The sequence below is a fragment of the Phocoena phocoena genome, chromosome 17 (genome assembly GCF_963924675.1).
Source record: "Phocoena phocoena chromosome 17, mPhoPho1.1, whole genome shotgun sequence".
NCBI lineage: Eukaryota > Metazoa > Chordata > Mammalia > Artiodactyla > Phocoenidae > Phocoena > Phocoena phocoena.
Window position 1 is genome coordinate 718641 of NC_089235.1, and position 21515 is coordinate 740155.

Here is a 21515-nt window from a genome sequence, read left to right on the forward strand (position 1 = left end):
AACTTCTTGTATCATTTCTTGCAAGGCAGGTCTGCTGGCAACAGATTGCCCCAATTTTTGTTTGAGAAAGTCTTTATTTCTCCTTCACTTTTTAAGGATAATTTAACAGGGTACAGAATTCTGGGTTGGTGGGGCTTTTTTCTCTCAACACTTTCAATCTTTCACTCCACTCCCTTCTTGTTTGCATGGTTTCTTAGAAGTCAGGTATAATTCTTACCTTTTTTCCTCTATAGAGAAGGTGGTTTTTTCCTCTAGCTTCTTTTGGGTTTTTTGTTTATTGTTCAGTTTTTGGCATTTATTCCTGCTTGGTGTTCTCTGAACTTCCTGGATCTGTGATTTGGTGTCTGACGTTAATTTGAGTGAGTACGTCAACTGAACGTGGAAATGGAGGTGATGACGGGAGACCCTGGAGGGGTGTCACACAGGCAGATGGAGTGTGGGACTGGGGTTTAGGAGGGGTGGTGATGACATAACGACTCAGAGTCTGTACTGCAGGTTAACGTCTCAGGCCCCTAGTGTCAGCCCTGCATGTCCAGGGCAAAAAACCCTTTCATCCAGCAGAATCGTGCATTGAATAACATTTTCAGGCTATTCGAGGACGTGAAAAAAAGGCCGGGGCAACACTCCCTAAGTTGTCAGTTGACATTGCAAGTAACCTCATACATTAAAAGGCTGGGTTAGGTCAAAACCTATGATACTATGAACTAATCCAGGCACTGTCTGTTTTATTCTTGGCCATGTTCATTTAGCCACATCTAGCAAAGACGGAGTAGAGAAACAGTTGTGGGTGCCAGACACCCAGATTCTTTATGCCACCAGCCAGTGTGGTCTGAGGCAAGCTAAGGATCCTCGGAGCCCCACACAAGTATCTGTGAGATGAAATGATGGAAAGAATCACCACAGCCCCTTCTAGCACTAACTAAAAGTCTGGGCGTTTTTAGCCGTGTAAAGAATTAAAGTAGTGAGCATTTCTTTTTTTTTTTTTTTTTTTTTTTTGCGGTACGCGGGGCTCTCACTATTGTGGCCTCTTCCGTTACCGAGCACAGGCTCCAGACGTGCAGGCTCACCGGCCATGGCTCACGGGCCCAGCCGCTCCACAGCATGTGGGATCTTCCCGGACCAGGGCACGAACCCGTGTCCCCTGCATCGGCAGGCAGACTCTCAACCACTGCGCCACCAGGGAAGCCCTGTGAGCATTTCTTTATCAGATGATTGCTTCCTTTTGGAAAGCAGTCAGTAAGGAATTATTTACATTGAATTAAGAATTTAGAATATCTGATAAGGCATTAATTTATCTCAGATTTAATGATACATTTGCACAACAAAAACTTAAGTACTCAAAGTGTGTATGTGTGCTTAAGAAATTGCTCAGAGTACTCCAGCTCTGCTTTTGAAAGTTTTCTCTGCCTCCTATATGTTATAGAGCTAAATTCAAGATCATTCGGAAAATTGGCCTCATGCACTAATAGATCCTGTGGTCCTGCCCTCCCCACCTCTGCTCAGTGGTCCCTGCACACACATCTCTGCCCATACTGTTCAGTAAACAACTGAGAGAACCAAGCTCAGCCGGTTCATTCACAGAGTATTTGGAAAGGGCTGTCTGAGCAGCCTTGACACACTGGCTGAAGTGGGGTGAGAGGCAGTGTTGGTGTTTTCATTAGTTCTTTTTATAGCACTGAACCAGCTGTAGCTGGTTAACTCAAGCCTGGGCTCCTGTTAGTGCACAGGTCTCTTACGCAGGATAAAGGGCTTCTGATGGAAGCAGATTTTGTTACTCATGATACCACCGCCTGTGTTTACATGAACTCACCCAGTCTGTCATGAGATGTGATTTAAAAGGGTTCCATTAAAACACAGGAACTCCCTGAGTGCTCTTCAAATCACCCTTGAAAACAAAAATATAGATAGCTTTCCTTATTAAAGCAGCCGTCCTTCACAGATCATGCTTCCCTTGGATGACGCTTTTGAAGAGAGCTAGGATGTTTTCCCATCAGTGTTATAAAAATTGGGTGGAGAAAGTTGTTTCTCCTCTGCCCACAGCAAGGAATCATCATCTTATAGGGGGCAGAGAATAATTTACCCAAGCATTTCTGGCTAAGTTAAATAGAAGTGTTTGTATTGCTGTAGCTTTTCAAGGGGTGAACTCTGACTGAAGGCAAAATCTAACTTTTTAGACATCATTAATAGCTAGATGGAAATAAATGTATGTACATATATTCATTTCTATCTATAGGAGTGGAAATGGGAAATAAAAACATTTTGAATGGAGAGTGTTTATTGGATTCTTGTGTGGCTTGTTTTGGGGATTAAAGGATAAACCAATTTAGCCAGTGTTCCGAAGTAGCCAAGAATCTGTGAGGCTCAGCTACTTCCTGGATCAGTTTCACCAGAAATTAGAAAATATAGTGTTCTTTTAAACCTGATTTATTGGCAGAAGTGAGCTGAGGCATTTGACATGATGAAGTCGTGAAAACACAAGGGCTGAGATTCTTTCTGTAACAGTTGTAGCAGCTGTTTGAGGAGACGCAGCCACCTCTCACAGGATCCAGAATTGTCCTTGATTCCTCCTGATGCTTTCTTTTTCCCCAGAACAGGGTCTGACAGGCTCAGAGATTCAGTGGTTCCGTTTGTAGGGTGGTGCTAGGGGCTGGACTGTCATCCACCTCACAGGGTTGTTTAGGAGGTTAAATGAAGTAGCAGAGGTGAGGTGCCTGGCTCACGGTGGCGCTTCGTTTTGTTCTCATTTATAGAGCGGGGCTGGCAAGTGCAGTATTTTAGGCTGTCCCAGTCCCTCACCTCAGCCTTTGTGGTGTGAAAGCAGCTCTGGGCAAGAATGCCTGAACAGATGGGCTGGTCCCAATGAAACTTTATTTACAAAGACAGGTGGCGGGAAGAATTTGGCCCACAGGCCATAGTTTGCCAACCCATGATCTATACAAAGAGGCGAATTTCTTTATGACTCATATTTCCTTTGAAGGATAAAAGAGAATTTTCAGCCAGTGTTTACTATAGTTGTAACTTCCCACAGTGCTCATCAAGATAACACGTGAAGGTGTAAGTATATGCTTACGTATTTTTGAACTACATACAGAAAGAATGTGTAAAGTGCTTAATGAAGTAATATATTAATTTTCAGATAAAATAGTTCCTGTCACATGTGGTGAAATGATGTGACTGTAGAAATATCGGGATTCCTCTGTGTACTTGGCCTTCAGACGTTGAATTACAAAATGATAGAGGCAGCATAGCAAACTTAGGAGCCAAAGTAAGGTAAAAAAGCCAAACCTTTATACCAGGATTTATGATTTGCGAGTGAGAGAATGAACGCGGGAAAATAGAAAGCCCAAGGAAAAAATGTAAATCAGAGTGTGGGTGGAAGCAGGGCTGATGCAGATTCGGAGAGAAGCAGTGGGGAGTGGGAAGGAGCCCAGGGTTTGTGCTTCCCGCGCCATCCCTGGCGCCCCGCGGTCTCCCGACCCGGGCAGGCGGAGGGCATCGCGGCTTCCTTGCCCTGTGGCGCGCGTGCGGTGTTTCTCGAGCTTTCTCGACCAGGCCGCCGACTCACCTGGTCCACGGGTGGGCCGCGCCCTCCGGAGCAGCGGGGCGGGGAGCCGCGCAGCCGCGCGCCACCCACACCGCGTCCGGGCTCACGCGCCGGGTGCGGGGCGGCGGCAGGTCGCAGAGAAGAGGCGCCCTCTCCCGCGCCTCGTTCTCGTCCCGGCGCTGTGCCCCGGCGCCTGGCCGAACGCTCGCGGCTGAGCCGGCACCACCGGTCCGCCCTTCCGGGGATGGAGATCAGCCCACCGCGTGTGCCCCGGGGGCTCAAAGGCAGGAGAGCAGCGGTCACCGCGCGGGAAGTCACCTGCCGCCCTCAGGGGTCGGCAGGGGTCGAAGCAAGCCTGGAGCTGACCAGGCGTCCGGAGGGGAGGGCCCGAGGCAGGGGAGGTGGGCCCGCGCATCCCCGGCAGCCTCAGCGTGACCCCCAGGCCTTGAAACAGTGGGGACAGCAAAGGCCGCGGCCCCTGGCCTCAGGCTTTGAACTTACTCATTACGGTAGATTTGAAGGGAGGTCTGTTCTGGGGTCATACAAACAGTTCTTGAAAATAAGAATTTAGGCTTTTGTCTACAATTACATGGGTCTTACCTCCTCATAATTCCATATTTCATGTGCTAGTTAATGGATTTTTAAAACCACACAAATAGTACTGCATATTTTTAAACCAGAAAGTAGCCCAGAAAAGCACTGGATTCAGGAATCGTCACAATAGATACAGCAGGGCAAACGGTGAAAGACTACCTTTGTATCTGAAAAACAGGTTTAGATTTATTTGTTCCGATCATATGAAAAAGGAATGAAGGGCTGATGAAGAATTCTTACTTGATTTTTCAGGGTTCACAACTCATCAGAAATTCAGAGAATCAACATATGGTTTTCATTTATAATTGTACTTTATTTTCTGGAAGGCCAGTGAAATACAGCTCCTTGATTTATATGAAATTTACTCCGTGACAAGCTAAGTCTTTCTAGTGAGACCAGAATCCAGGATTCAGCCGTTACCTCGGGCTGATCTGAGAGAACTGAAGAGCCAAATGTTTTGTTGCTTTAGATTAGTTAAGTGATGATACCGTGAGCATTTATAATATTATTTTTAAATTGGCCTTGTGAGGTTTTAAGACACAGAACTGAATGTACTGCCAGATATTTTTGCAGGAGTCACAGATGTGAGAGAGAATTCTGCACACACAGCCCCCTCCCCAACACCCAAACAGAACATATTTTGCGTTAAACCCTTTGGAATGGACTATTTTTAGAAAAATGTCAGGGGGGTTAGGAAATGTTTTTTCACAACTTTTTTCATTACACCCCATTAACAAAGAAAATTTTACATTTTAATTTAATTGTGAGATGTCCTGTACTGTGATTGATTCTACTGATAGTGAAATGCCAAGTTGAACTACCATCCCATCTTTGTCAAACAAACAGCAGAGTTTTACCTACTCTGAAATTTGAGAGATAACACATGGTACCCAGGCGTGGGCCAGACTTGGCAGGACTACACCACAAGCAGCATTGCTCAACATTGCACTCTGCACTGCTTGTGCTCACAGCCCATCTTGTGCATGAAATAATGTGACCATGGAAGTGACAGCCTGGTCCATTAATATTTTTGTGTAATTTTAACAGATAAAAGCAACCTGGTGACATCTATAGAAAATTGCAAAATTTGCACTAATCGAAAAGTTATTCTATTCACTGTATAATCATTTTGTATATTATCTTCTAGTCTTTTTTATAATACGTCTTTTAAGCCGAAGTTATGAAACATTTTGTTCTTAGCCCAGAGAATGTCAGCACACTGTAATCATTTTTACTGCCTCTGTGCAATGTTTCAATTTGACTGTGGACACACGGGAGAAGAAAGGAAACTTGTTTGAGAACCGACAGTATGCCAAGTGCTTGTGTTTTTGTTTGCTTGTTTGAGGGGCTAATTAAGCACATAAAATAGCCATGCAGTACCTGCCAGTGGTACTCTGCACAGCAGTGATGGAAAAGGCCAGCACCTGGGAGAGGTGGGTGTGAGTTTTCCCGTTGCTCGGAGGAGACCGCTAACAGGGCAGGAGGCCGGAGACTTGTCTGGGGCAGAGCTGGAACTCAAAACCGAGTCTGTGTGCCTCTGAGCAATTTGCTGTTCTAAATGTAGCAGCCAAGGTATTTCACATTCTGTAGCTACCACTGGTTACAGCATAAGCATGGTTACTGTCACTCACTCTGGTGCAGCCTGCACTGGCACTGATAATAGAAAAACTACAGGTAATATTTTTATTTGAAGTGTGAGCAGTTACTGTCAGCTGTCGAAACAGGTGGCTGTAATCTGGTATATGGAAAATTAACGTTGATAACATTGTTTCTTGATGTCTAGAACATTTTTAAACAAAAAGCCGGTCACGTATGCAGTCACAAAATTGCGTAAACTCTTTGATGAAGAAAGAAAGTAAAAGTCCCTGAGCATTTCATGTCACCTCTTGCAGCTTCTGGCCGTGTGGGTGGCAGTGCTTTTCTTAGGAAAGGGACAATAACAGGGCTAACAGCACCATGAAAACAAGGCCAACGCTACTACCTGTTGCTGGACCTCCGTGCCGTGCTACCAGATGTGTATGAGATGATTTGAAAGATGGGTTGTTTTTTTTTTTCCTTTTTAAGACTAGACAGGGACATGTTTCTTAAACACACACACACACACACACACACAAACAGGAATAAAGATGTGGGAAAGTAGATTTCAAAGATGAAGGAAAAAGAGAGGGAAGAAACATCCCTTCTAGTCAGAGATCATTGTGTAGAACTATTTGTATATTAGGACTAAAATGTTACCACTTAGAGCAAACCCAGAAGAGAGAAAACATAGGCCTTGGCTTGAGTGTGCGTGTCCTGTTTTGCCTCCGACGTACGGCTGCGTCTCCCTGACCTTCCTGGGCTGTGTGAACTTAGAGGAGGATGTGGCTGGGAGGCCCGTGCTGTCCTGGGTGAACAGGCACCGTCCCCGGCGGGGGCAGGAAGGTGCTGGTGAGACAGATACTTGGCTTCAGGTCTCACTGCTTCTCGTGTCCTGTGGGTCAGGGTTTATGGTGGAAGTAATGGTCATTTTCCTTATTGTACAGCAGAGCCCCCAGGTGTATTTGGGGAGTGAATGCTGTAATTATGTTCAGTAGAGTTTTTCACATTGTGTTATCTCTGGTAGGTTTTTTGTTTTTTTCTTAATTAGAATTTTTGCTGAGATCATTGGAGAGTCACGTGGAGTTATAAGAAGTGATGCTGTGTAGGTTCGTGTATGCTCCACACAGTTCCATTGCCACAAAATCCCTTCTGTTGCCCTTTCATAATCACACCCCCTTCCCTCTGTCCCACCTCCCTCCCGCCCCACCCCAGTGCCTGGCAGCCGCCCATCTGTTCTCCCTTTCTATCATGTTCTCCTTTCAAGAATATTATGTAAGTGCTGTAGAGATGTACAGTGTGTAATCTTTGAGGATTGGCCTTTTTCACACAGCGTGATTCCCTGGAGGTCCACCTGAGTTGTCTCTGAGTCAGTGGTGTCCGTCCCTATCTGGTGCTGAGTGTGCTCCTGGCTCTGGACGCCCTGCAGTTTGACCTAGCGTCTCACTGTTGGAGGACTTCAGGGCTGTTATGAATAAAGCTTCTGTGAGCGTCCGTGTATACAGGCTTTTGTGTGAACCTGTTTTCGTTTCTCTGGGACAAACGCCCCGGAGTGCAGTTTCTGGGCGGCAGGTCAGTTACAGGTTCAGTTCGATGAGAAGCTGCCGCACCGTTCCCGAGTGGCTGCAGCATCCGCCTTCCCGCCAGCAGTGTGTGAGGGACCCGGTCTCTGAGCTGTGTCACCAGTGCTTGGCGCTGTCACTGTGTTGTATTCAGCCGTTTTGATTGGTGCTTCTGTGTTGAATTTCAAACCAAGGGTTTTGGATTTTTAATACCTTTTATTTTCCCCATGTTGGGGCATATCATGAACTACTTTAACAAATCTGAGTTTATCTTTCTGTGGGTCCCGCTGGACTATAAAGCATCAATATAAGAGATTGTTTCATTCAGGTCTGCATCCCTCACGTAGAAAGCGGGGCCAGGCTCAAGTGTGGCTGACGGGAGAGGAGAGGGGACAGAGAGAGCGAGCTGTCTACTGCCTGCGGTCACCGGCACTATCAGCTAATATTCACTGAGCACGTTCAAAGTACACAGCAGCATCATGGCTGGAAAAAAGCATAGTGAACTTAAGTTAGAGATGATCTCAGCTAGATTCTAGATGCAAAAACAAAGAAAAGAAACTTTCCACGTACAGAAGTGAGAGAGAAAACTCTTCATGTTCTGAGTCTCTGTAACCCTCCAAGGGAAAACCTCTCCTCCTTACCTACCTGAAGTCGGCAGAGGTGTTCACTGCAGGCGCTGTTTCTCTTTGAGCGTCATGCTGCCTGCCTGGCGCAGGAGAGCGTGCCCTCACCCGCCCGGGACCTGTGCTGGCACCGCCAGCTGGATCCTGGTCCTGCAGCGTTGGCTGCCTCGTCTTTCACGAGGTATTATTTGTCGACAGGATTGCAGCCTCTGGTTTCTGCTTTGCAGTTTGTTAGCCACAGAAATGAAATAGCAGAGCATTCAATGGCTAGAGGAAAGTTTGCACCATCCATGGGGATAACTAGCAAGTTTCTAGTGAATCTCTTATATATCTGGCTGTAAAAATTAAACACCTCGCCCCAGGAAAGCATATCTATCATCAGGTAACACTTTACTTGACAGTGGGACCCCAAAGTTTGCTGTGTCATCGGTTAAAAAGAGCTGTGGAAGAACTATAAGCAAGCATCAAATATTAAAAAACCAGATTACCCTAAGAAGAGGCTATTTGAGCTCTGACCCCTGGGAGGGAGTTAGGAGGCCTGCATGCAGACCCACATCCCAGGGGCTGAAGATCCCAGGGGGGGCAGACACACTCGTGGGCTTTCTGTGCGGCCGCGGGCAAGGTAGCCCGTCCACAAAGGGAGCTATTTCCCTGTGCGCGTGGAAAGTGAGTCAGGAAAGCTTTCTAAGCAATTCGTGAATGCTGTACTGAGAAATGAGGTTAAATCTAAAACTGTAGCAATTTAGAAACATGTACTAGTAACAGAAGAGTAAAATAGTCATGCTAGTCAAGAAAAATATTATCCCATTATGCTGTATGCTTTTAACTTACACAGTGCTGTATTCAGTTGTATCTCAATAAAACTGGAAAAAATAAAGCTAAATAAAATGGAAAACTATTATTCCTTCCCAGTGTAGCGCTGATCACCAAATCTCTACTGAAGGCTTCAGCTTGAGGGCAAGGGGTCCTGGAATCCACATAACAGTTATCATTGTCTACATAGACTGAAATAATGTCTGCCACAGATATAAACTACTTTTTGAAAGTATGTAGATGTGATTTTTCTTTTTTTTAATTAACTAAAGTTCTTACTTTACTCACATTTCCTTAGATTTTTCCTTAATGTTTTTATTCTACCCCTGGACCCCATCCAGGGACCACATCACATTTAGTGGTCATGTCTCTTTAGCCTCCTCTGGGCTATGATAGTTTCTCAGACTTTCCCGGTTTTTGATGCCTTGACAGTTTCGAGGGGCACTGGTCAGGTATTTTGTAGAATCCCCTGAACTGGAGTTTATCTGATTACTCAGGATTAGACTGGGGTTTGTGGGTTCAGGGGAGGAAGCACGCATTTTCGTCACACCGTATCAGGGTGCCTGCTGTCTGCATGACCTGTCACTGTTGGCCTTGATTGCTGGCTGAGGTGGTCTCCACTGGGAGGTTACACCTCTCCCCTGCTCGCCCTGAAGTCCTTGGAAGGAAGTCAGTCTGTACAGCCGCCTCCTAAGGCGCGAGTTCTGACGCCCTCCGTGCCAGGGGAGTAATGATTCAGAGTTCCTCTGCAGAGCAGATTTCTCTTCTCCCTCACTTATTTTTTCAATTATTTAGATCAGTATGGACTCATGAATTTTTACTTTATATTTGGATTATAATCCAATACTGTTTTACTTACTTTGTTTGCTCAGATTGTTCTAGCTTTGGCCACTGAAGCTCTTTGCGCTGACTCCTTGTCTCTTTGATGTACTCCTGTCATTGTGGGTTTTCGGTTTGGCTTTGCTCTGTTTTCAGCAGTTTCTTACTTCCTGACACTACATGATGCTCCAGGCTCATCTTGTTTGTTTCCTGCCCCAGGCCTAGAATCAGCCATATCTCCAAGGAGTTCCTTTTGTTGGGGAATGGTTTTGAGCCACAAAACACAGGAAGATTAAGAAAATACAAGTTCATTTTAAAGCATTACAGGGTTGTGACCAGCTTCAGTAGTCATGGCCAGATAGAAGCTTCAGAAAGAGGAGTGCTCAGTTCTGGAATGTTTGATGTGTAGCTCTCACCATGGGCAGCATTGTCTGTAGCCCAAGGAAAAGGTCCTTCTCTCAAAATTGTTCTCTACATAGAGCTTTCTTTAGCTTTTGTCCTCATTTCTGTCTCTGAGACAGTTTTCAGTATCACCCTCGACCTCTGTTTCCGTAGACAACACTTTTCTCACTTACTGCTGTCACAAGGGTTTCTGGAGAAGTCTCGGTGTCTCTGCTGCGGATCCCGGCAGCCCCCCTCCCTGGTCTGCTTTGCTGGGCCTCTTAGCTGCGTGCCAGCGTCACCACGTCCTCGAACCATTTCAGGGTATTTCTGCACAGTAAGGCTCCTCTGAATGGTTTACCGTTTGTTTTATGAGACTCTGGCGCCTAGATGCTATGGTTTCTATGATCTGTGACTATGGTATTAAAAGAATGTGCATTCTCAGATACTTTTTAAAATATTGTTTGGCTGGATAAAAACTAGGTATTTTAGCTACTGGTTGCCAAATAGTAAGAGTCTTTTTTTTTTAGCATCACAAATACTGTTTTCATGAAAATTTGGGATTCTTAGCTGAGATGTATTTAGTGGTGGTTGTCTAATGAAAATTGTAGTAAGCAATAAGTAGAAGGAAAGAAAAAATTATCTGGGTACACCCTTCCTTTGTTGTGTGTGTCACTCATTTTCTCAGGACGTGTTTCCATGTAGATATTCTATAGTTCTTGACACGTAAGTAATGTTTCCTTGTATATTTTCTCCTAAGTCATCCCAACAATTATATATTAAAAGGCCCAGGTCAAAAAAAATCACGGGGTCTCTGCTCTCAAGGGACTCCTGGTCTAGGTACGTGAACTGGTACGGTCCTGATCTCACCTGTCTCTCAGAAACTTACAGTATTCTACAACAGTGAACACAGGTTTGTTTTGTTCATGCTTTTGTTTTTGCCTTTGTGATGGTCATTCATTTATCCAGGGAAGAGTGTATACCACTCCCTTCCTCCACGATCTACTTCTTGTTGGCATCTGCATAGTTGAAGGAGTTAGGCTCGGAGCCAAAGGCATCTACTCAGCTTCACATAGACAGAAAGAGGTTTGCCACAGGGTTCAGAAAGCTTATAGAAGCTTTGGGAAAAGTGAAGAAACAGACTCTGTGCTGGACCTTTAGGAAAGACTCTCAAAGCAATGCTGAAGAGCCAGGCCACCGTGAGAGCCGCTGCCCCTCCCGCAGCTGCGCGTCTGTGCTCCAGCTCTCCACCAACTCCGCAGCCACTCCTGGTGGTGCCTCTTTTCTGCCTTTTGACCCTTCAGAGCAATTGCCCAGACCCTGAGATCTTTGTTAATGTCATGCTTGGCAGCAGAAGTGGCAAGATCAGACCCCTCTGCCTTGGCATCACTTCTGTCTTTGATCGACAGGTCCTAAGTTGCAGGAGGAACTCTAGCTGCAGGGAACCGGAGATGCATAGAGCTTTCTTCCAGCCTCTGGAGTCTAGGAAAGCCCAAAGAAGGCAACTGGAATCCTTCACATCTACCAAAGGAGTTGCAAAGAATCGAAAAGAGAGAAGTAAAAATGTGTGAAAGAAACACAGGCACACCTCGAAGACACTGAAGGTGCAGCTCCAGACCACCACAGTAAAGCAGATATCACAATAAAGCAAGTCACACGAATGTTTCGGTTTCCCAGTGCATATAAAAGTTATGTTTACACTGTTGTTTATTAAGTGTGCAACAGCATTATATCTAAAATAAACAATATACGTACCCTAATTAAAAGATACTTTATTGCAGAAAAAATGCTAACCATCATCGGAGCCTTCATTCAGCAAGTCGTGTATTTTTGCTGGTGGAGGATCTCGCTTCAGTGTTGATGGCTACTCACTGAAGGCTGGAGTTGGTGTGGCAGTTTCTTGAAATGAGGCAACAATGAAGTTTGCTGCATCGATCGACTCTTTCATAAACAATTTCTCTGGAGCTTGCAGTGCTGCTCGATAGCACTTTAGCCACAGGAGAACTTCTTTCAAAATTGAAGTCAGTCCTCTCAAACCTTGCTGCTGCTTTATCAACTAAGTTTTTGTAATGTTCTAAATCCTTCGTTGCCATTTCAACAGTCTTCACAGCCTCTTCACCAGGAGTAGATTCCATCTCCAGAAATCACTTTCTTTGCACATCCATAAGCAGCAGCTCCTCACCTGTTAAGAGTTTTATCCTGAGCTTGCAGCAATTCAGTCCCATCTTCAGGCTCCACTTCTAGTTCTACTTCTCTTGCTGTTTTCACCACATCTGCAGTCCTTCCTCCACTGAAGTCTTGAACCCCTCAAAGTCATCCATGAGGGTCAGGATCCACTTCTTCCAAACTCCTGTTACTGTGGACATTTTGACCTTTTCCCATGCATGGATCATGAATGTTCTTAATGGCATCTAGAATGGAGAATCCTTTTCAGAAGGTTTGCAGGTGACTTTGCCCAGATCCATCAGAGGAATCACTGTCAGTAGCAGCTGTAGCCTTGCAAAATGAACTTCTTAAATAATAAGACTAGAAAGTTAAAATTATTCCTTGATCCATGGGCTGCAGAGTGGATGTTGCGTTAGCAGGCATGAAAACAACGTTCATTCCATTGTACAACATCTTCATCAGAGCTCTTGGGTGACCAGGTGCATTGTCGATGAATATTAATATTTTGAGAGGAGTCATTTTTTCTGAGGAGTAGGTCTCAACAGTGGACTTAAAATATTCAGTAAACTATGTTGTAAACAGATGCGCTGTCATCCAGACTTTGTTCTGTTTATAGAGCACAGGCAGAGTAGATGTAGCGTAATTCTTAAGTGCCTTAGGATTTTCAGAATGGTCGATGCGCATTGGCTTAACTTCAAGTCACCAGCTGTTTTAGCCCGTAACAAGACAGTCAGCCTGTCCTTTGTAGCTTTGAAGCCAGGCACTGATTTCTCCTCTTTAGCTGTGAAAGTCCTAGGTGGCATCTTCTTCTAGTAGAAGGCTGTGTTTCATCTGCATTAAAAATCTGTTATTTAGTGTAACCACCATCATGAATTATCTTTGCTAGATCATCTGGATGACCTGGTGCAGCTTCTACATCAGCACTCACTGCTTGACCTTGCACTTTTATGTCATGGAGATGACTTCTCTCCTTAAGCCTCATGAACCAATCTCTGCTAGCTTTAAACTTTTCTTCTGCAACCTTCCTCACCTGTATCAGCCTTCATAGAATTGAGGAGAGTTAAATCAGCAATATGTCTGTTTCAGTTTCTTACCATTTTGTGTGTTCACTGAAGTAGCACTTTTAATTTCCTTCAAGAACTTTTCCTTTGCATTCCCAGCTTGGCTGTTTGGCTCAAGAGGCCCAGCTTCTGGCCTGTCTTGGCTTTCGACATGCCTTCCTCACTAAGTGTGATCACTTCTAGCTTTTGACTTGAAGTAAGAGATATGCAACTCTTCCTTTCACTTGAACACTTAGAGGACATTGTAGGGTTATTAACTGGCCTAATTTCAATATTTTTGTATCTCAGGGAAAAGAGAGGCATAAGGAAGGTAGAGAGACCGGGGAAATGGCCGTTGGTGGAGCAGAGTCAGAACACGCAACATTTGTTGATTAATCTTCCGTCTCATGGGTGCAGTTCGTGGCACCCCAAAACAATTACGATAGTAACATCAATGACGACTGATCACAGGTCACCATAGAATAATACAGTAGTAAATGAAAAGTGTGAAATATTACGAGAATTACCAAAAAGTGACACAGAGACACAAAGTGAGCAAATGCTGTTGGCAAATGCTGTTGGAAAGATGGCACTGATAGATTTGCTTGACACTGGGTTGCCACAGACCTTCAATTTGTTTAAAAAAATGCAATATCTGCGAAGCACAATAAAGTAAAGGTCAATAAAACGAGGTCTCCCTGTAGAGGAGAACAACAAAGCCCCACAGTCCTAAAATTTCATTTTAGAATGCCATTGCCATGGAATGCAGGGTGGGCAAAAAAAAATTCTGTCGTTTAACTTAATGTTCTATCTTTTTAAAAGAATTCAGAGTCCCCAAATTTCTGGATACATTACTTGATAACAAGTATTAAAACTATAAAAATTTGGGACTTCCCTGGTGGTCCAGTGGTTAAGAATCTGCCTTCCAATGCAGGGGACGCGGGTTCGATCCCTGGTCGGGGAACTAAGATCCCACATGCTGCGGGGCAACTAAGCCCACATGCTGCAAGTACTGAGCCCATGTGCTCTGGAGCCTGGGTGCCATAACTGAAGAGAAGCCCATGCGCTGCAACAAAGAGCCCGCATGCTGCAACAAAGAGCCTGTGTGCCGCTACTAAGAACCAATGCAGCCAAAAAATTAATAAATAAAATAAAATTTTAAAAAACTAAAATTTTATGCTATAGACTATAAATGTTGAGCTTTGATGTAAAAGGGGAATTTAATTAGTAGATGCCGATGATGATAATGGTGGTATGCATAGTTGAGGTTCACTTTAAAATTTTTTTGAAATAAGCAAATCTTAGTACAGACATATTTCATACATTAAGAAATTAAATAAATAAAATTAATCAATTCCCACTTTCCTCTGTGCTGCTTGCTGCTCCGGTGCATAAACTTGTGTTATTTCTGAACGTTGTTTAGTCCTGGGATGTCATAAAGATCATCATCGATTCCTTCCTGCTTTATATTTGAAGGAATATTCAGTGCAACAAATTTACTTGCGTGCCTGTTCTAGGTGAGACATTTCTAAAGATTTAATGCTCAGTGGCAGTGGGATTATGAACTAGTTAGTGCTCCAGAGTAATAGTGTTAAGGTTTCATAGCTCTTGAAGCTCTAGACTAGCATATGGCGGCACTAAAGCAGACACGGTGGGTGCCACGTGTGACTGGGAGCTGCTAGTCAGTGTTTAGCCTCTGGGGGATGGAAACTAACCCTGCAGGGGAGGGACCACAGAAGTGGGAAATCCCAGCCCTGGGGCTGTCTCAGCCTCTGCCAGCCCAGCACGTGCCGGACCTGGGTGAGAAGAATGAATTCCCTAAACGGCTTCTAGCTCAGTGGTGAACAGAAATGGGACACCGGCCTGCACTTTTGGGAGATCAAATCCAACCTGACCACAGCCTTTGGGGCGTAAGAGCAGTGGCAGGTCTGTGTGACAGCGTCAGGCTCAGCGTGGTGGTGTGGCCTACGTGGCATGTGCGCGCACGGATCAGCTTCCGTGGCCCTGGCTGAGGAGGCCCCCAGGCGTGCGCGGGTGTGGTGAGCGGCGACCCTGGGGAGGGCCCTGTGCCCTGAGCCAGCCCCCTGCTCCACCACTCTCAGCACGTCCCGCAGGGCAGCGTTGCTGCATCCTCTGAGACTTCTCATGAACAGTAACTCTTGTAAAATGTTAATGCTTTTCTCATTTTAAAAAAGGTTATTAAGAGAGGAAATTCAGTGAAGGTTGGAAAAGCAGTTGTGAATATGTGAGTCTGTTCATGGAAAACTCTTAAAAAAAATGTAATTTGGTGGAAGGCAAGTTGTACAAATATTCCCAGGCTTTGTAATTTGGGAAATTATAAAGGTCTTGGAGTGTATCTTATTCATACATGAGGAATCTGGCATATCGAATCTAGAATAGTCTCATTTGTTCTACTTTGTTCTCCTGCAGTGAAAATAACTGCCACGGTGTCGGTCTTCTCAGCCTGCATCTAACAGAGAGATAGCTGTCAAGGTCTATAAAGGCCTTAAAACGTGGGTACTATGTACACAACCTGTGGGGCGCTTCTCCTAAACAGAGTGCATTATTAAGTCACATTCAGCCCATATCTACTTACTTGTGATGGAAAATACTAATATGCAGATGATTAATAGATACAATACCCTTTATTTTCTGTTCTGCTTCATGTAGTGTTCTCCATGTTTTTATAAGTGTGATCTTCTGTTTTAGAGAAAGCTGCAACTCCGTAGTTGAAATGTATTTAGTATATTATATACAAAAAAAAAGCATTTGCCATGAAAAATCTTTGAACTGTGTATTCAAAAACGTTAATAATGAAGAGTGTTATTCGAAGTGGAAAGACTTTCCTTCCTGCCCCAGATGGAATAGTTGGTCAGCTCTATGCTGTCATGACCTGGTGGAGCAATACCTAACACATCCTTTCGGTTTATGAAAGGTTGGTTTTTTCCATGATATGTTTTATTCAACTGTATAAATTTTGGGGGGTCCTTCGTGATAGTCAGTGACATGCAGACGCTTGTTAATCACACTGTTTAAACTCTAAGCACAGTGTCCGTGGAGTTCACACTTCTGGAACCTGTGGGCTCCACCCTCAGTCTGTCCTGGCAGGTCCTTGGCAGTGACTCCTGATAACACCAACGCTGAGTCATGGCCAAGCCAGTGCCATGGGATCACCAGGGAGCCAGGACCCTGGGGATTACAGCCTCCACTGCTGGCCTCCCTGGCCACCTGCTGGCAAGAGGGTGAGAGCACAGTCAAGCACAGTGTGGATCTGCATGGAGGCCGAGGTCGCTTCCCTCCTCTTTGTAGCTGAGGGCTCACAGTTGTTTGCTGTCCTTGCGGGAAGTGACACCGTGCTGTGTACGGAGGAACTTGGGTGGGGCATCAAGGTTACCTGGAGTGACTAGGACGGGAGGCCTAGGCAGAGCCCTTGGAGGAGGGGCCTGAATGAAGAGGCGGAGCCTGCCTGAAAAGCTTCCTATGCCCCAGGAAGCAGAAAGGGAGCTGGCCTGGCGTGGCGGGGCTCTGCGGCCCCAGGGTCCTGACGGCGGAGCCGCCCTGAGGAGGCAGGCGGCTTCCGGTTCGGGCATGGGGTGGGTGGGCCTCATTTGTGCTTAGAGAAGAACACTTTGGCTGACCCGGGTCACAGGGGATGTGGCAGAGCAGGAACCCGAGGAGGTACAAGGCCATTTCAGGAATCCAGACAGGGGAGGCTGTGGTCTGGGCAAGTGTGCTGGTGAGGAAGTGGTGAAAAGTAGAGATCCAGGATCTGTTTCAAAGGTGCCGACGGCTGGATGTGCCATGATGGACGGGAGGGGAGCCGGGGACGATGGCGGGGCTGCTGGTTTGGCGGCAGCTCGGTTACTGCGGCGGGTGACCCGGCAGGTGCTGGGTGGAAGTGGAGAGTCCCAGTGTGTCGTTGGGATCAAGGTGCCCGTGAAACACTGGGCTGGAGAAAAATAGCTGGATGTGAGCGCGCAGTGGGGGAGAGGTGAGGACATGAGAGCCAGGCCCTGTGCCCAGGAGGGAGCTATCTTCTTTATTCTTCACAAAAACACCATATGATAGGTAACATCTAGCTGTTAGAAGCGGATATTAATAAGCCACTTTCTAAAGATAAAGGGGTTTTCGGGGACTTCCCTGGCAGTCCAGCAGTTAAGGCTCTGCACTTCCACTGCAGGGGGCGCTGGTTCGATCCCCGGTTGGGGAACTAAGATCCCGCCTGATACGCAGTGCAGCAAAAATAAATGATAGGGTTTTTCTCCTTTAATGTAACAGAGAGACCGATGAGGCAGAAGAGAAAATCCCACATATACACGGGGATTTCATAAGCAATATACATATCTCAAAGCGATGGGGAGGGGCGAACCATACAGCAAATGGTGTAAGGACAATAGACAAGTCATCTGGGGAAACAAACTGGGCCGGTTTCTCTCAGCCCCCACTAGAATAAATTACAAATGGAGCAAAGATTTTAAACATAAAAATTAAAACTGTAATAGTTCAAAAGAAATCGCAGGAAAATTATCTTCAAGTGGAAGTTTTCTAACTGTGACTTAACATCCAAAGGTCCCAAAAGCAAATAGTAATAAATCCTATTAAATCTGCATGGTAAAGTCAAAAGTTAAAGGGCAAACTGGGAACATGCCTTTGTAATCTGTAATACAGAGCGTCAGTCTCTCTGATAAACAAAGTGTGCACAGAAATTAATAGAGAAAAATCCTCCAACCCAAGAAGCAAAAGGATATGAACACACAGTTCACGGAAGACAAGAAGCAGTTGAAAATGTGTTGTGTCCATGATTAAAGAAATGCAGGTTAACACTTCTATCAAACTCGCAGAAATCCAGAATTTTAGTGACATCTGTTTGGTGAGGCTGAGGGGAAATGTGCCTTTGCTGTAAATGGTGGAGGGAGAATAAGTTGTCACTACTCAGGGCAGAGAGGCCGTGGGGAGTGCGTGTGTGTGAGTGTACGTGGTGTGCGTGAGCAAAAGCATGGATTTTAAGCATGTTATGTCTTTAACCCAGCACTTCCTCTTCTTGGAATATATCCTACAGGTACACCTGCACACGTATGGAGTACAAGGTTATTCTTTGCCCTGTTGTTTGTGATAGCAAATGTGGAAATAGCCTAAGTGGTCAGCACTAGAGGGTTAAAATTAAATCACATACAGTGGGATACTTACTGCATAGCTGTCTATGCTGCTATAAAAAAAAGAATGAGGAAGCACTGTGATCTGATACACAAACATCTATGACATTGGTTAAATACAAAAAGTAAGGAGCAGGGCGGTGTTTAAAATGTGCTGTATTCCTTGGAGATATATATATGGGGGGGGCGGGGGGAGAGAGAGAGAAACTCTGAAAGGACATGTAAAACACAACAGTTCATTATCTATGAACTAGGGGGACGGAGGACCAGAATGTGGGGGGAAACGGTCCCACACCTCTGTGTACTTTTAAATTTTTAATTATATATTAGGAAAATAATAGGACTTTTTATACACAGTTATTGCTCTTGGAATTTCTAAACATTACAGCTGTTTTGGAAAGCAGTACATAACATATAGCAATGAAGATATATTCTTTAACCCAATCATTCTTAGAAATGTAATCCATGAGAAACACAAAAATCACAGGTGCACACACTATTCTTCATAGTAGCAACGCCTGTAATAATGGGAAAATAGAAGCAACCTCAGTATTCAGTATGAGGAGGATTATTTAATTATAACATATTCCATGGTATAATATCAAGCCACTGCATAACATAACGAAGAAGGCCACGTGGAAACACTCATTCAACAAGCATTTTCGTGCCTCCTCTGTCACATGTCGTTCTGGGTGTTAGGGACACAGCAAGATGTGGGACCAAAAAAGAGGAAGTGTATGCACCAATGGAACTTACATTAGACTGGGGAAGACTGGCAGCAATATAAGAAAGTAATAGTGGTTCTGACTTCAAGTAAACCTGGACAAGGGGATAGTGAAGATGGAGCGGTTGCTACTTTTACATAAGAATTGAGGAGAGCCTCGCTGAGAAGATAATATTTGAGTGAAAATCCCAAAGGAGGTGAGAGAACAAGCCATGAGTTGTTTGGGGAGAGTGTCCCAGGCAGCGGGGCGCGCATGCAAGGCTGTGAGGCAGATGAGGCTGTGTGTTTGCCAGACGGGGGAGGCCAGTGCACGAAGGTCTGGGCGGGCGGATCCGGCGAGGGTCTGGTCACGAGAAGGTCTGGAGAGCTATAGCAAGGCCTTTGATTCTTTTGTTTTGTTTTTTTAATATATATATATATATATATATATATATATATATAAGGTGTTTTTGTTTATTTATTTATTTTAATATTTATTTTGGCTGTGCTATGTCTTAGTTGCGGCACACGGGATCTTCGTAGCGGCATGTTTAGTTGCGGTGTGCAGACTCTTAGCTATGGCATGCATGTGGAATCTAGTTCCCCAGGGATTGAGCCCGGGCCGGGGGGGGGGGGGGGGGGGGGGGGCCTGCATTGGGAGTATGGAGTCTTACCCCCTGGAGCACCAATGAATGAATTGAAAATTTGACAAGGAATAGGATATTTACATGGTTTGAAAGTATCTCCCACACAATGTTTTTTTAATTTCAAAAGGAAAAAGTAACTTACAGTTGAGAAGCCTGACAGGCATTGCCTCAATTAAGTAATAAAACTGAACATCATCACTATTGGGACCTACTGAAATAGCATGCCAACTGCTTAGAAGAACACAGCGCCACTTCTGTGTTATCCTTACCAGTAATACATGAGCTGGATCTCATTATGAGAAAATATCAGAGAAACCCAAAGTGAGAGTTTGTGTACCACAAAATTACTGGCCTGTGTCCTTGGAGAATGTCAAGGTCACGAAAGTCAAGGAAGCCAGGGAGCCTTCTGGATCGCAGAGGATTAGAGGGCATGGCAGCTAAATGCAGCACGCAGTTCTGAGTTGTCTTCTGCTGCAAAGGGTGTGATGGACACAAACGGGTGAAGCACAGACGGGCCTGAGAGCTAGGAGGAGGGTAGACGGTGTTCATTTCCTCCCCTTTGTGGTCGTGTAGTGGTTGTTTATGTAGGAGAATTACATACGTAAATAACCTGTTTGTTTATTACATACACAAATAACCTACATAAATAGGTTATTTATGTAGGAGAAAGTCCTTGTTTGTAGGATTGACCCTCACTTGAGAGTGAGTTGGGGGATAAGTGAGAGAAACAAGACGACCGTCTGCCCAGGGCTGCTGAATTGATTTGGTACATTTTGAGTAAAAACTTTCTTGGCTAAGATCCCTCCTTCCCTTCATTTATCTTGTTCTAATTTAGAACTTCACTAAGACACTGATGATTCAGGGGGAAAAAATGCTTTGTACTGTATTTAGACTTTTAGTAAATTTGAGATTGTGAGGCCTGTACTTTCTCGAAGACGACAGGAAAGTGGGCTGCAGAGCAGCAGCTGGGAGGAGACCACGCTGCGCTTCCAGGGTGCTCGTCTGCTGGTCCACACGCGAGAGCTGGTGCATGGAGGCGGCATACATGCAGGAGGGATGCTCATCAGGGTGGGGCTGGGCGGTGGGTGTCCTGGCGCCCCGCCAGGTGGGACGCTGAGGCTGGGAGGAGAGCCAGGTGTGGCTCACAGTCCTGCCACGAGGTGGATTCACACCTGAGCACCTTCCTTCCCTCTGGAATAAAGTTGTCTTCTGAAAGTGATCCCTCGTCTGCTTTCTTGAGTACAGTAAACTGAATGTGGTTTAGTCTTTGAAATTGAAATTATGTCACTATCAAATATCCTAAAACAATTTTCTGTTGCTCAGTCATGGATGTTGCGTTCTTAGGATTGAGAACTTACAAAATCAACATTGATCTTTGAAAAACAAGAAAGCCTTTCATGGATGCCTTTTGCCGAGGTAGTTTGTGTTTTATTTGGTGAGGTCAGAGCAGGTAGAACATGTACCTCTGCTTCACAAACACAGATGATTTACAAGCTGCTGCATTAGACGGGACTGGTTTCTAGGCCAGTTAGTCAGCTTCTAGTGTGAAACCCTGACTCAGAAGCCCATCATCTAAGAATGAGTATGCTGTTCCTGCTGCGTCATGAGGCCCGATGCAGGTTGATTGACTCTCAGCTGGCTCCCTCACTTGAACCACAGAACCCTGAGGATATTCCAGACTCTTCTCTTTCCTCCCGAGTCTGCACGTAACTAGTGTCACCTAGATGCACAGGAGGGTCGGATCTGCTTCATACAGTGCAGTCTTAGAGTGTCAGGGCTTCGTCCCCCACAGAGAACCCAGGTTAAGAAAGGCTGTGATGACTCTTGGTTGGTCAACATGCCATGTGGCGATCCAGGGAAAGCCGTAAGATGTGTGACTTACCTCGGCACTCCCG

The 21515-nt window shown here is 45.2% G+C and overlaps 1 protein-coding gene across 1 annotated transcript in view; it reads left to right on the plus strand.

Moving 5' to 3' along the window:
- SPIDR (scaffold protein involved in DNA repair) overlaps positions 1-21515 on the plus strand; it is a 294972-nt gene that overhangs the window by 219223 nt on the left and 54234 nt on the right. Inside the window, exon 11 of the mRNA XM_065895727.1 lies at positions 20556-20701. Within this exon, the coding sequence (XP_065751799.1) occupies positions 20556-20701 (146 nt within the window). The remainder of the gene's footprint in view (positions 1-20555; positions 20702-21515) is intronic.